The sequence below is a fragment of the Symphodus melops genome (assembly GCF_947650265.1).
Source record: "Symphodus melops genome assembly, chromosome: 10".
Classification (NCBI taxonomy): Eukaryota; Metazoa; Chordata; class Actinopteri; order Labriformes; family Labridae; genus Symphodus; species Symphodus melops.
Window position 1 is genome coordinate 10,122,264 of NC_136700.1, and position 12,914 is coordinate 10,135,177.

Below are 12,914 nucleotides of genomic sequence, written 5' to 3' on the forward strand. Positions count from 1 at the left end.
AACTGAAGGATTATCTAAAGTGGTTCTGCAAAGTTTTAGATGGGCCATTTAAAGATGATAGTATGCATATTTCCCACTGTGATACATTAAGCACTGACCAGACATGGTGAAAATATACTTTTGATAATTCAAAACCTATAAAAATCAAAACATATAAATTTGTATTTGCATTAATGGGATGCTTGATTTTAATGTCTGAGATCCATGTTGCCTATTCCTCAGCAAGGAAGAACAAAAACTGTGTCGACTTATGGCTACTCACTAGCTGTCGGAGATAGTAAGAGAGGCGTTACAGGGCTGAGACGAGATCGGCAGAGCCAGTGGGAGATAATGTGTGTGTGTGTGTGTGTGTGTGTGCGTATCTGAGTGTGTGCCTGTAGAGCTCCTCTTCACACATTGTGCTTCCACAACGCTGCATTGTAATGTATACTTCCAGACTGGGACACCAATAACACGCAGGTAACAAATCAATATATAAGTATAAAGATGTCATGACGGCAGGGCTTCAATGAGAACGTTTAAGCAAGAGGAATGATGAATACTCTAGTCATAGTTGCAAAGTGTTTCCAATGACTTGTGCTTTTTACTAATCAAATTGTAAGATGTATTAAAGTCATTCGGAAAACAACCTGTGATGTCACCAAATTGAGTATAGACAAACTGACAAACTGATGCAGCCCAACAGATCAATAAACAGAAAGATGAAGGCAAAAGATCACCACAACATATTTCAATGTGTGAAAGAGGAATTTAATTTATGTTCACAGTTGGCTGCAATGTGTTGAACCCCATAGGACGTGATGCGCACACATGTGAGAAGATCTATGGCGGAATAAAGAGCCTGAGATGAGGGAATGGCCAGTGCTATCGACCAAGGAAAAAGAGAAGAAGGCGGGTGGAAAAACGGATATCGGCTGCCATAAACAAAACGCCCCATTGCCCACAGGGAGAGTTAACATTGAAGGCAGATATTGTTCTCCTTTTTCAAGTTAATTTTTGTAACTTAGCACCCTCTCTACTAAATTTGCACTGACTGGCAAGACAGTGCCGATGTAGTTCATGAGGATCCTCAATTTTAGCCAAAGAAAAGACCTGAATTACAGATGTTATATTTTTTCAGTTAAATATATTCTGCCAAAACTCTGTGTGTAAAAGTGGGACTGTGTGTGTTTGTTTGTGTGTGTGTGTGGGCAGTCAACCACCTTTTCTTAGCCCTGCCAAAGCCCTGGCACCTCCAGTCTCTGTCTGGCTGCAGCAGTCCAAACCCAGCAGCATGTGAGAGGTGTTACTCAACTTAACCAACAACTAGCCCGTCCCATCCCCCATGTACAGTAGCACCTTCCCTCTCTCCATTACCATAACTGGCAGGGCTGCTTTATAATACTTCTGCTTGAAATCATCACATTAGACCTGATTGCATTATCCTTCTGTTGACTGGCCCTGTGCCAGTGTAAAGAGGGGACATAAAGAGACACGGACAAGGTTAATAAAGGCAGATGGGCTTTACTCTTCACTGATTGCTGAGGTCAGATTTTTAAAAAAAAATTCAGGCTAAAACTTGATCTGTTCTGTGATGTCAAATGTTTTGAAATAGAGATGTGAAGCTCAGGTATTTGTCTCTGTACTGTGAAGCTATATGCTTCATAATAATAGCATAATTACTACCAAAAGGCTGTCGATAAGATGCATAAATAAAGTTATTTACTACAGCAGAATAGTGTTTGTTGGATTATGGTTAAATTAAAGCCATCATACATAATGTAGCATAAAGTGACAGAACAACACAATAATTCCAGCAGGAGGAAAAAAAGCACAACATAACTGTCAGAGTGAGAAACGGGTATATCCAGAGGAAAATTGCACCATGCATGAAAAACACAAACTAAAGGGATTACAGTTATCACGTCACATCAAACATTAGGCTTTAAGATGAAAAGTGAAATATTTAGACCAGGGATTTATAGGAAACAGTGTTCAAAGTGTTTCAAGCAGATAGTCGGGTCTAATGTCCTTTCATTGTTGGCTGTTTGAGAACTGTGAAGAGGCAAAGAATTCAGTTGAGTTAAAAAAGGGCAAAGAGTTGTTTTTTGGTAGTGTGTTTCAACGTGTGTTTGTAGCCATCATCAAAACTGTGTCCATTTTTTACTTTGCATTGCAACCATTTAGGTCAAAGCTGAATTGGAGATTTATGGCACTATGACATGAATGTTCTTATATTCATAACGTCTTTCCTGCCTTAGGAAGTTAGAATGGCTGTAAATTACCACTGAAAAACAAGAGTGCGTTGAAGTTCAAATTCTAGGGTTTGTTTTTCAGGTGTTCCTCTGGCCACTCTACAAGTGTATTGGTCCGTGTTTTTTTTAATCTGATACTAAAAAGATCTTAATCTAGAATTTTTGTTCAAAGTTTAAGGAATAGCTGCAAAACATTCTGCATTTTTAACTGTTCAGTTGTCAACCACTATAAGGACTTTTGTTCTCGAAAAGTCCTTATAGTGAAAGAACCTGCAAGCCTCAAATATGTGTTTGTAAAGACCACATCAAAGACTTCTGGAAAATACTGGGCAATATTATATATCTGAACATAATGAAAAACAAACTCATATAAAAAGGCTTGTTCTTTATATTTTTCACATTTCATTTTAAAATGGCCGACCTTAATAAAACTATACACATCCACTTCAAAATTCTCTTTCCGGATCCACACCACTATCCCTCTGCTATTCAAGAGTTCTGCTACTTTGGGGATAATGTTTATCTTTGAACCTTTTTTCCGCCAACAATCCATTACTCTCTTCCAACCTTACTTTTTTTTCCCTGGGTAATCAACCTCAGAGTTTTACTGCTGGTGATGGCTCAGCTCCACTGGAGCATTTGGAGATGCTGTTGATGGATGGTAGAGTATTGGGCAATCAATTTGCCCAAACAGTTTTTCCCTCAAACACCTTTGGATGTTCTTGTCTCGTTTGGCTGAACTCTTGGTCGCAGGTTTCCAAAGTGGGAAATTAACCCATTACAGAGCATAATAACACTAGTTCTTCTGCAAACCATTCATTACTCGAACCTGCCAAACGCCTTTCGTCACCTTCATTTAATTAGAGTCTACGTTCAGCCTTTGTTATCCTGTGTTCAAACTCGATAAAATGTAAACATTTGAAATAGTGCTCCTTGGTACCAAAGTTTAGCACAGATTAAAAAAAAAAAAATAGCAGGGTGGATGAGGAAGTAGACCGAAAGGACTTTTGGTCAGTGTTGCATATTCTCACTTAATAAAAGAGCACAATGAAAACACCAACTGTAATAATAAAGCCTGATATTCCATCATCCATTGCAAAGTTATAAAGAATTACTTTAAGAATAAAACACCTTAAATAATATATATATATTCAATAAGTCAAAGACATGCATGTACAACTAATGAAAGCAGCAAAAAAAAAGCTACATAAAAACCTTTGTCCTAACCAAAATGTTGTGTCAGTAAAACATGCCCTAACATTTGGCTTTATTCTCTTGCACCTCAGCAAAGTCAGTGAGTAACAGGGATTGTTTCTATAAAAGTCTGTTGAGCGGGTGTTATCACAGCTTCCTGCTGTAAGATCCAGCTTGACTTATATCTCTGTCATAAAGACAACAAGTGTAACATTTGACAGCAGGACTGCCCTGCTGAGATCAGGACTGTTCTCACAAGCTTTGTGCTCAGCAATAACAAGTGTATTATGGTCAGTGAAAATGGAGGTGTGAGCAACTTCATTAACACGGCTTATTCACACATCAACTCTTTTGAGCCACTGTGGATGTTATGCTATGACAAACTGTGACAAATGTTCAGGTCGACAACACCAATATGACATCTGTACGACTCAGAGTTACTTTACCTGCCTTAGTCCTTCCTTGCTGTTCTGCATGATCCTCAGGGCGTAGTTAGACCGCTGGCCTTTGCTGTTGAATTCAATGTGGCCTGTTAGACCTTCCAATTCTACCTGTCCAACAAAGAGAGAAAGAGAGCAACATGTTAAACAATCTCACTCGGTAACTCTCCCTGCTTTCTTCTGCGCTGCACCTATCATCAATAAGACTGCAGGGTGGATTTTTTTTCGAGCAAAATAAGAGACACATTAATCATTGGCTTTTTCTCTGAGAAGTAAAGGCAAACAGCCTGAAATCAAACACACGCCACCCTTAAGTATTTTGATAGTACATCATTTTCTCTTAACAAGACAAACATTTTATTCACTGACAGGTCTTCTTTGTCACCCCTTCATTCTTAGTCTCACAGTATTAGGTAGAGATGAGATAAAGTCACCTCATGGATAGAGACTGTATCATTAGCAATCATGAAAGCACAGGCTACAGAATATTATGATCACGGCTATCTGACAGCATCTAATTATGTTTTCCCTGTTATTCTTGTTGATGCAGGCAAGAGTGTCAGAAAACTAACTGACTGTGGTTTTTTGCCTAAGGTTAGGTGAGAAGATCTAAATCAGTTTCATTTATGACAGCTTGCTGGCTGCTAGTAGTAGCTTAACATTTATTGTAAAGATATACACCTATTTGTATTCACTCTGGTTCCTACTCTCTAATTCTGAACTTCAAAAGAGTTAGGGAACAGAATTAAGTAGATGATCTCAGACGGTCAAGCTCATGGAGAAGGTCAGTATTGATTTTCTCTCATGAGTTTATTGAATTTTCAAAAGCCAAGACTTTCAGTTGATAACAACGTAAAACATAACCAAATATCGTTGTTGCTAAGTTTTGCTAGTGGCAGCTTTGTTCTTACCGTATAAACTAATCCATACTGTCAATCTACCACAAGAGAGTATAGAGCCACATTTCCCAATGTGTTCCCTCAAGGTATGTTCATATGTAATACTGGCCCTGAGGTGTGGCGTCCAGCAGAGGCAGTCTTACCATCCTCAGGTAGTTCATGAGGCTGGTGCCGTGCTCCCAGATCTTGGAGGACTTGCAGGAGAGCTGAGTGGCACCAACATTCTGGCTTCGATTCAACTCCTGGACGGCTGCCACCACCGCGTATACCGCATCAAAGAGCAGAGCTGAGGAGAGCTGCACAGGGAGAGGTAGGGAAGGAGGTGAATACATTATGAATACACATCCAAACACACACACACACACACACACACACACAGGCTGCAAATATCTCAAGCACACAGACTGCAAGTTTACTATGTCAGTGGTTAACAGTTAGTAAGGGGTTAACTTATCCCTGGAGTAGAAGTGAGATTATTCCATCAGATCATTAGAAAGACTCTGATCTGCTGACAGCATTGAAACCATCTCTCTCTCTCTCTCTCTCTCTCTCTCTCTCTCTCTCTCCGTCCTTCCTTCTCTTCTCCCCAATGAAGCTGGCGCATCCTGACCATTCCAATTACCGCCCACCTCTCTCAGCATGGGCCAGAAAACTGTGGAAAAAGGCCGCTTTGCGTCTCATCCCCCATGGACCGGCAGAATTGGAAGGTCTCATTGTTACTAACTCTGCATCCTGCCACAGTATGTACATTTGTTTAAATGCATTATGGCCTACACTAGCAGTTATGGGAAGAGACGAGTTGCTTGCCTGCTGTACATCTGTTATTTGGTGGATATCTATAGGACTGAAGGATATTGTGATGGATAATACATGTTGGAGAAAAAAGAGAGCTATTACAGGCCATTAAACTTTAAGAGTATAATGTGCTACAACCTTTAATTGGTAACTATAATTGTTGGATTGCACATTAAGAGCAATATGGTGCAGATAAACAGCCTGTGAAGACATTACAAGTACGAGTCGATGCTCTTCGGGTTTTACACACACAATGAAAAATACCATGGACAAGTAAATGTTACAACAGCTATTCAGATTATATTCCATTCTTATTAGATCATTTCTTCAACATGAGAACGATAGTGTCGAGGCATTAACATGTTGCTGTTTCACACTTTAAGTCTGTCTTCCTTGCTGTCTTTTTTATTGCTTACTTTCTTTCTCAAAGCATCAAGAATGCACAGGTCTTGACCTTTTCTTTCTTTTTCATCAGAATACATTTTTTTTTTACAATATATAGTGACTTAAAAGTATTGAAAGAAGACGGTAGAAATACATCATTCAAAAAGTCATTCAATACATAACCATTACTAGTATTGGAATATCAAGTATATAAACATGCAAGGAGAAAGACTGCTCTGTCAGCTCACATGTTCTATCTATATATTTTAAAGAGAAGATTTGAGATGCAAAAGTCTGCTTCCAGATGTTTTTCATAGCGACTAGAGTCAACATTCTGAATAAAAGCACGTCTGACACTCAGCTTGTGTTTGCCTGTCAGAGCTGATTTCAATATTTCAGCCCTGATTAAAAAAAATTCTGATTCTGCATCAAAAACCTTTCAGCCTTTGGTTCTGTTTGAAGCTCTCAGACACAACTACTGTCATGTCTTGTCTCAGATAAGACTAGAACTTGGACTTGTGTGTGTGTGTGTGTGTGTGGGTGTGTGTGTGTGTGTGTGTATGTGTGGGGTTACTTAGTTTGATATACCCTCCTAACACGCAGCTTCCTGCTTTCTCCCAGATTAACTTCTATAAGTAAAGAGGTCACTTGTGCGCATGTTTCCTATATGTGAGCCCCACAGACACATTTCCTCCAGACCTAATTATTGTTAATGAAACTACAGCACATTATCTTTGTGCGTGTCTAAATGAGTTAATCACTGTATTGCTCTGCCTCCATCAGCCTTTATTCTCTCTAGTTATTAGCTAATTAGTCACAAGTCCTAATTGCTGCAGGCTTAGACATATCTTAAGTGACCTGCTGTGCACAGAACACAGCCCTAATCTAACACTGCTTTCAAACTATTCTTTACCTGATTCAGTGCCCAACTGGTGTGAACCAGAAGAGAGGGATTGGTGAAAGTTTTCTTTGTTTTCAGCTGACTTCAAACAGAGAGGGGGGTTTATTCTTTAATCAAATTGCTTAATTTGTGGTTTCTAATGAAGCCCTTAAGCAACATAAAGAACTGCACAAAGATGTGCTGCTCTTGTATCTGTTGGCAATTATATCTAAATACATAAAAAAGTTTGATAGAACGGTGAAATAAAATATGTAATTTCCTTGAAGGAGTTCAGTCCAAGTATACACATTTGACTTTATGAGTATGTGGACAACAGGGTAAACATTTTTCTCTACTCTATTAAGTTAAGATATGCAGTAATACATATACACAATCATATTGTAATTAGTTTCCTTACAAGTAGATGATGTACAATCAAAAATGTTTTAAAAAATATTGAGTTAACTTCTTGTCTGATCTCTGCAAGCAGGAACTCAATCTGATGGTGAGGTGAATCTTGTTACTCTCAGATACAGCTTTTTACGAGGTACACTTCGGGAGAAATGTACTGTATGCGAGAGCTTAGCCTTGAGAGAGATTAATGGGGAGCCACATAATACTCATATTAAATCTGGTCTTATTTACAAGAGGTCATTTGGAAATAGGCACACACATTTGTGTCACTCAGTCTGAAAAGCATCTACTATAAAATACGTTCAAGATTGTTCGGCAACAAATGGCAACTTGGTCAACAATGGGGACACATTTTCTGTGTATATGTGCCATCAAGAGTATGATTCATTTCATTGCTGAGTGAAATACAAGCATGCAACAGCCTTCAGTCATTTTTCTGTAAACTGTAAGTTCCCTTTTTGAGGCTGTGGTTTGAAGTCATGAAATTTATTATGCTGAGCACAGTTTTTAAAACATTTAACGAAAGACAACAAAGAAGTAATAAGCTGAACAAGTTGTGGTTAGAACACCAAATGATTTAAAGGCAGATGCTTTCCTCTGAAGCACATTTAGTGAAGACAAGGCAATTCTAAATGTAATAAAGAGGGTGCCAAACCTCGCAAATGAGCTGTTTGGGAAACAATAACTGCCTAAAGGATCCCCTTCAAGTATACAAGAAATGTCAGCTCTGTATATCTACATTCCAATGTTTTTTTTATGGTATATTAAAAGAGTAACATCTCTGAAGGCTGTTTGGATTTGGCATGGAAACAAAAAAAACAACTTTTCAATCCTGCAGGAAACTCTGGTTCCAGTTTACTCCAACAATACAAAGGTTGAAAAGGGTCTGCATTGCTGACTTTGTTCTTCACTGTGTGTAGGATCATGTTTGTGTGTGTGTGTGTGTGTGTGTGTGTGTGTGTGTGTGTGTGTGTTGTGTACACTTACTGGGGTGCCAGCAAAGGGTGCATGGTCACAGTTCTCTTGCCAGGAGCGGTTCAGGCTTAGCACAAAGTCCTGGAAGAAGGGATGTGTTTGGTTGAAAACTGAAAAACCGACTATGTTGACTCGTTGGTCCACCACATCGTCCAGCCGAAGTAAAGAGAATTCCTGAAGGGGAAAATGAGAGGGAGAGAGACAGGCGGAGAGAAACAGATTATTGGCTGCTGACCTACATGGGAGCTGTAACACAAATGGTCATGGTCTACTTTAAATTACACACAATAATGTATTGAATTATTGACAAGGTAAAAACGGCATATGTTAATCAATCATGTTTACATCGGAATCCATCTGTCTCATTTAGTTTTCATTAACTCCCATTTTCCAGGTGATTGACATTAGAAGGCTGCAGCAATTTGCCAATTCAGTCCATTTAGCTTCACATCACTGTACAAAACTATGCATGTTTCATCGGCAAATGCATCCACAAGTCTTAGTATGAATATCGGACTAAATAAGAGGGATAAACAGAAAACACCTGAGAACGATCAAAGACAGGAAATAGAAGAAAAAAACAAAAACAAGATTGCATATAAATTGACAAAAATCTGAGGCATATTGAAATGATCGACGTTGAAGGACAGACAAATAACTATATTTACTGTTTGGCTTTCTTGCCCCAGAGACACAAAACTTTTCCTCACGCCTGGGGAACAGCTGGCAAGGGACAAGTAGTTATAAAAAATGAGGATGAGCAGAAAGGAAGGGAGATGGGGGTGTGACGGACGACAGACATCCACCAAAGGCTAACTGAGGTGTCAACGAAGCAAGAAACTCTGAAAATATGACGTGTTGGTAAGTGGAAGAGGGGAGTCTTTCAAAAGATACATCTATGGTTTATATGGAAAGAGGTGACATTGGGTTGTTGGCCAGTGTGTGGGGAGAAAAATGGAAACACACTTTACATGCATTAATGGTCAAGTACAGTTGGAAAGACACTCAGAGGTGTATATAGACATTTTAAGGGGTGAACATTATTTTTCTAATAAAAAAAAGAACAAAGTTGCCAGCTGCTACACTTCCTGAAGACCTCTTGTCATATTAGTAAGAACCTACCTAAAAGGCGGTACTGACTTTACACATTTAGGTCAAAATCAAAATGTTAGCAAACAGGCAAAAACAAATTTTTTTTAGGTCTGAGGTTCAGCTGAGCAGCAATAGAAAAATGAAAAAGAAAAAAAAGGATTTTAGAGGAAAAGGGAAGAGAGGGGATTAAGCAAGTCAGATATTACTTAATTGAATTATACAAACATTCACACCATTAGGTTTTACCATCAGATCCATAACAACAACTCATCTCCAGCACTTAGTGCTCCTAGTCCCAAGATTCAACACAAATCAGGAATGCATCACTAGATCACTCTCCCAAGCATTAATCTCAGTACCGGCTTACAGAAACATCCTTGGTCAGAGGTTATTGTTTAATATACGGAAATCTAAATGAGATCCCACATTATAGCAACATCATTGATACATATTAAGCTGATACTTACAAACCAGATTGTATTGCTGTTAAGTCTGATTGTGGGTTGTGTCTTTTGTCTGATTTGAGCTTTGTATTTTCTTTCGTGTGAACCTGCTGTAAACCATTGTTGAATGAGTCAGGCCTGTTTAACTGTAACTTTTTCATTGCAGTTTTTAAAGTTTTCCTGAATAACAAATGATGTGAAATGGGAAAAAAGATAATGGGCGCTTAGACAATAAGACTGAAAAGGTCAGTGATTTAAATAACTGATAAGTTGATAAAAGCTCTTAGACCAGGATGGGACGGCGTATGAGTCACTGCACTGTGAGGACACAAGTGGGTAACTTCACTGATAACGACTTCGAGCATGGTCGGGGAGGAGGAAACAGTCAGGTGTACACTTTGAGTGTATGGTCTATTATTCCCCATTGCTAAGTCTTTCAGCTACCTGGAAATCCCAGGTGTTTTGCTGCACGTTTAAAACAACAACTCTGGTTGGCCTTCCTTACAGAAATATTGTAGAAATGAGTGGAGTAGGGCCAATATATGATCAGGAGAGTTAGGGAGAGAAAATGGTAGAGAGCTACAAAGTTGAACGTTTTTTTGCTTTTATGAAAAACACCTGTCCAAGGCAGCCTCCTTGGACAGTCCAAAGACAGCAGCCTGTGGCAGCCTGCTTCAGCTAGACATGATGGACTCTCTACAAGGTGGTGTAATAATAATAAGATTTCCACATAAGAATATGGCATTTCACTGTCATAGAGATTAGAGTCTTCTAAATGAGGGATTTTTTATTTATTTTTTACTAAAAAAATGAAAAGGCCCATTAGCTAATATTGATGATCATAAAGCGTAAAGTACAAATAACCAGTTAATAATGACTAATAAACAACCAGTACAATGCTAATTAGCATGCTAATAACCAAGTTGTTCATGGTGAATATTGTGATCTTAATTCAAAGTGTTACCTTTGATTCTCATTATTCTATCAAAGCTTTTTCCTGTTTGTCACCAGAGAAAATCTCTTTTGACTTGATTGTTTGTCATTCTGCACCAAGACTGTAAATGTGCCTGAAGCCAAAATGAGTTTCCACTATTTGCACCTAATAAAAAAGGAGTAATTAAAGCACATAAAAAAGTTACAGATATTTGACAACTGTATTTTTCGTGAGAATGCAAGTTTTGCAAATCCAAGACCAGTTAACTTGGAACTCATTAAAGAAGAAAAAAATAACTTCAAGAGACAACTTGTTAATGACTGGGATAATGGTCTAATCATCTAGTTAGAGAAGAGAATGCCTGTTCTTTGTAAATCTTCTACTGAACAAACTGTTACAGAGAAAGTGATAGCCTGGCCCTCTTCATTTTGCATTTTATGTTTGAAATGAGATGATTAAAAGAAGTTGAGGAGAGAAGGAGAGCTGAAAAAAGGGATTACACATGTTCCTCAGTAGAAGCAGAGTTGGAGGAACATGTAATCCTTATTTAAGATTTAACTTTGTGATCACTGGAGAAAAATCTAATTTGACAAACCTTTTTGATTTCATTTGATCTAGCAAAGTTATTAGACTTTTGATTCCTGTGTATTACAAAAATTCATCACTTTTCCTATAGTCCTCTTACCGTATCATATCTTTAGCTGTCCCCAGTGCTGCTTCAAAAGCCTTTCAGGACTGGATGTATAATTACTGGCTAAGTGTACTTCAATAGATCATTAAAGGCAGAGCTGTGCAAACGAGCTTATCATTAAACATACCCCTCAAGAGTGCCAGTATATGCATAGACACATGAAACCCTAAACATGCATGTGCACACTCACACATGGATATGAAAGCCCTATAATTAAGCATCACAAACACACACTCACTGAAGACCAAGGTTACAAAAAGTGTCCTCAGGCTATGTCTGAGGAAAACTAATGTGTTGTGTTCATGTTGTTTTAGGGGCAGAAATGCAGAGACAAAATCAGACAAATGTTTACACATATGGAGGAAAAGCCAGGAAGCTAAAGGTTGAATCATTGAAGACAGAAATAGGCGAGAGTTCATTTGGCACAACTGAGGGCGTACAAAGCAATGTGGGGGGAAAAAGAGAAAAAATGGAAAGAGTGAAGAAGAGCGGGGAAGAGATGGTGTATAGCGTAAGGGAGTGACAGTGTGGCCGAGGGCCCCCTGACACCGGCTGTCACCTGGAGATCCATCAGCAGCCAGAACTGGAGCCAACCAACCAAAAACTGTTTCTTCCCCTCCTCAATAACTTCAAAATCTGAAAGTTTCTCCTTCATCTATTCTTTGTCTTTGCCTCCCTTAGTTTCACTTTATGTAATTTATAGTTGTTAAGGATTTTATTCCTTTGGCTTCATTTTCTTAATGGTTTTCTGGCTGTCCATATAATGAACCTTTTACACATGACCACTTGTACCAAGACAAAATGCTCAGATTTGTGATTTGTTTGTTTTGATATCGTCAGATTTAACGGTGAATAATGAAAACCCATGAGGATTGATGCTGCTGATATTGGGCTTTATTGTCATGAAAACCCTTCACAGCCTATACCAAACTACACACACATACAGGAATATTTATTTGCAGTACTATAAGCCTCCATAAATCCACCATTCAAAACAGGATATCCAAAATGAAGCAAAAACCTTTCTATCAAGCAGCCTCTTTTAGCTCTTCTCTTTGTGTATTAGTCTCATCTCCCTAAATAGGACAGAAATGCTGAGATTATAGCGATTCTCTCGATTACATTACTACTGCACACAGAGTACTAAATTTTGTGACAGAAATGTTGATATCTCTCACTGAAAAGCTGAGTTTGTAGATAAGCTATAGAAATGTAAGTTAGACTGTATAGGGTGTCCAGTGATATGCAGCATGCATAACATGCTGTGTTTGGTGGAGTTCTCCTCTGTACTTTGCTTTAAAGAAAATCAAAAGTATCTGTGATTCATTAAGTTTGAGTCATCTGAACAAAATGGGTCGGTTTTTCAGTGGCATTTAAATTAATGGTGTTTGCTTGAGTTGTTGATCAAAGATGATAACTGAAAAACACTGCGATAATGTCAAATGAATCACAACAATGTATTAAAGTTGCAAATTCAATGACTCATGATAACATTTTCCACATAAACTAAATAAGGACTGAGGGCTGTCATAAAAGAAT

At 38.4% G+C, this 12,914-nt stretch overlaps 1 protein-coding gene across 2 annotated transcripts in view; it reads right to left on the reverse strand.

Annotated features, from left to right (window-relative positions):
* Window positions 1-12,914, reverse strand: part of grik4 (glutamate receptor, ionotropic, kainate 4) — a 235,311-nt gene that overhangs the window by 40,997 nt on the left and 181,400 nt on the right. For both annotated transcript variants that reach the window (XM_079353701.1, XM_079353702.1), the window contains 3 exons: window positions 8,228-8,389; window positions 4,911-5,063; window positions 3,875-3,979 (listed from right to left, as the gene is read on the reverse strand). In XM_079353701.1, the coding sequence (XP_079209827.1) occupies window positions 3,875-3,979; window positions 4,911-5,063; window positions 8,228-8,389 (420 nt within the window). The remainder of the gene's footprint in view (window positions 1-3,874; window positions 3,980-4,910; window positions 5,064-8,227; window positions 8,390-12,914) is intronic.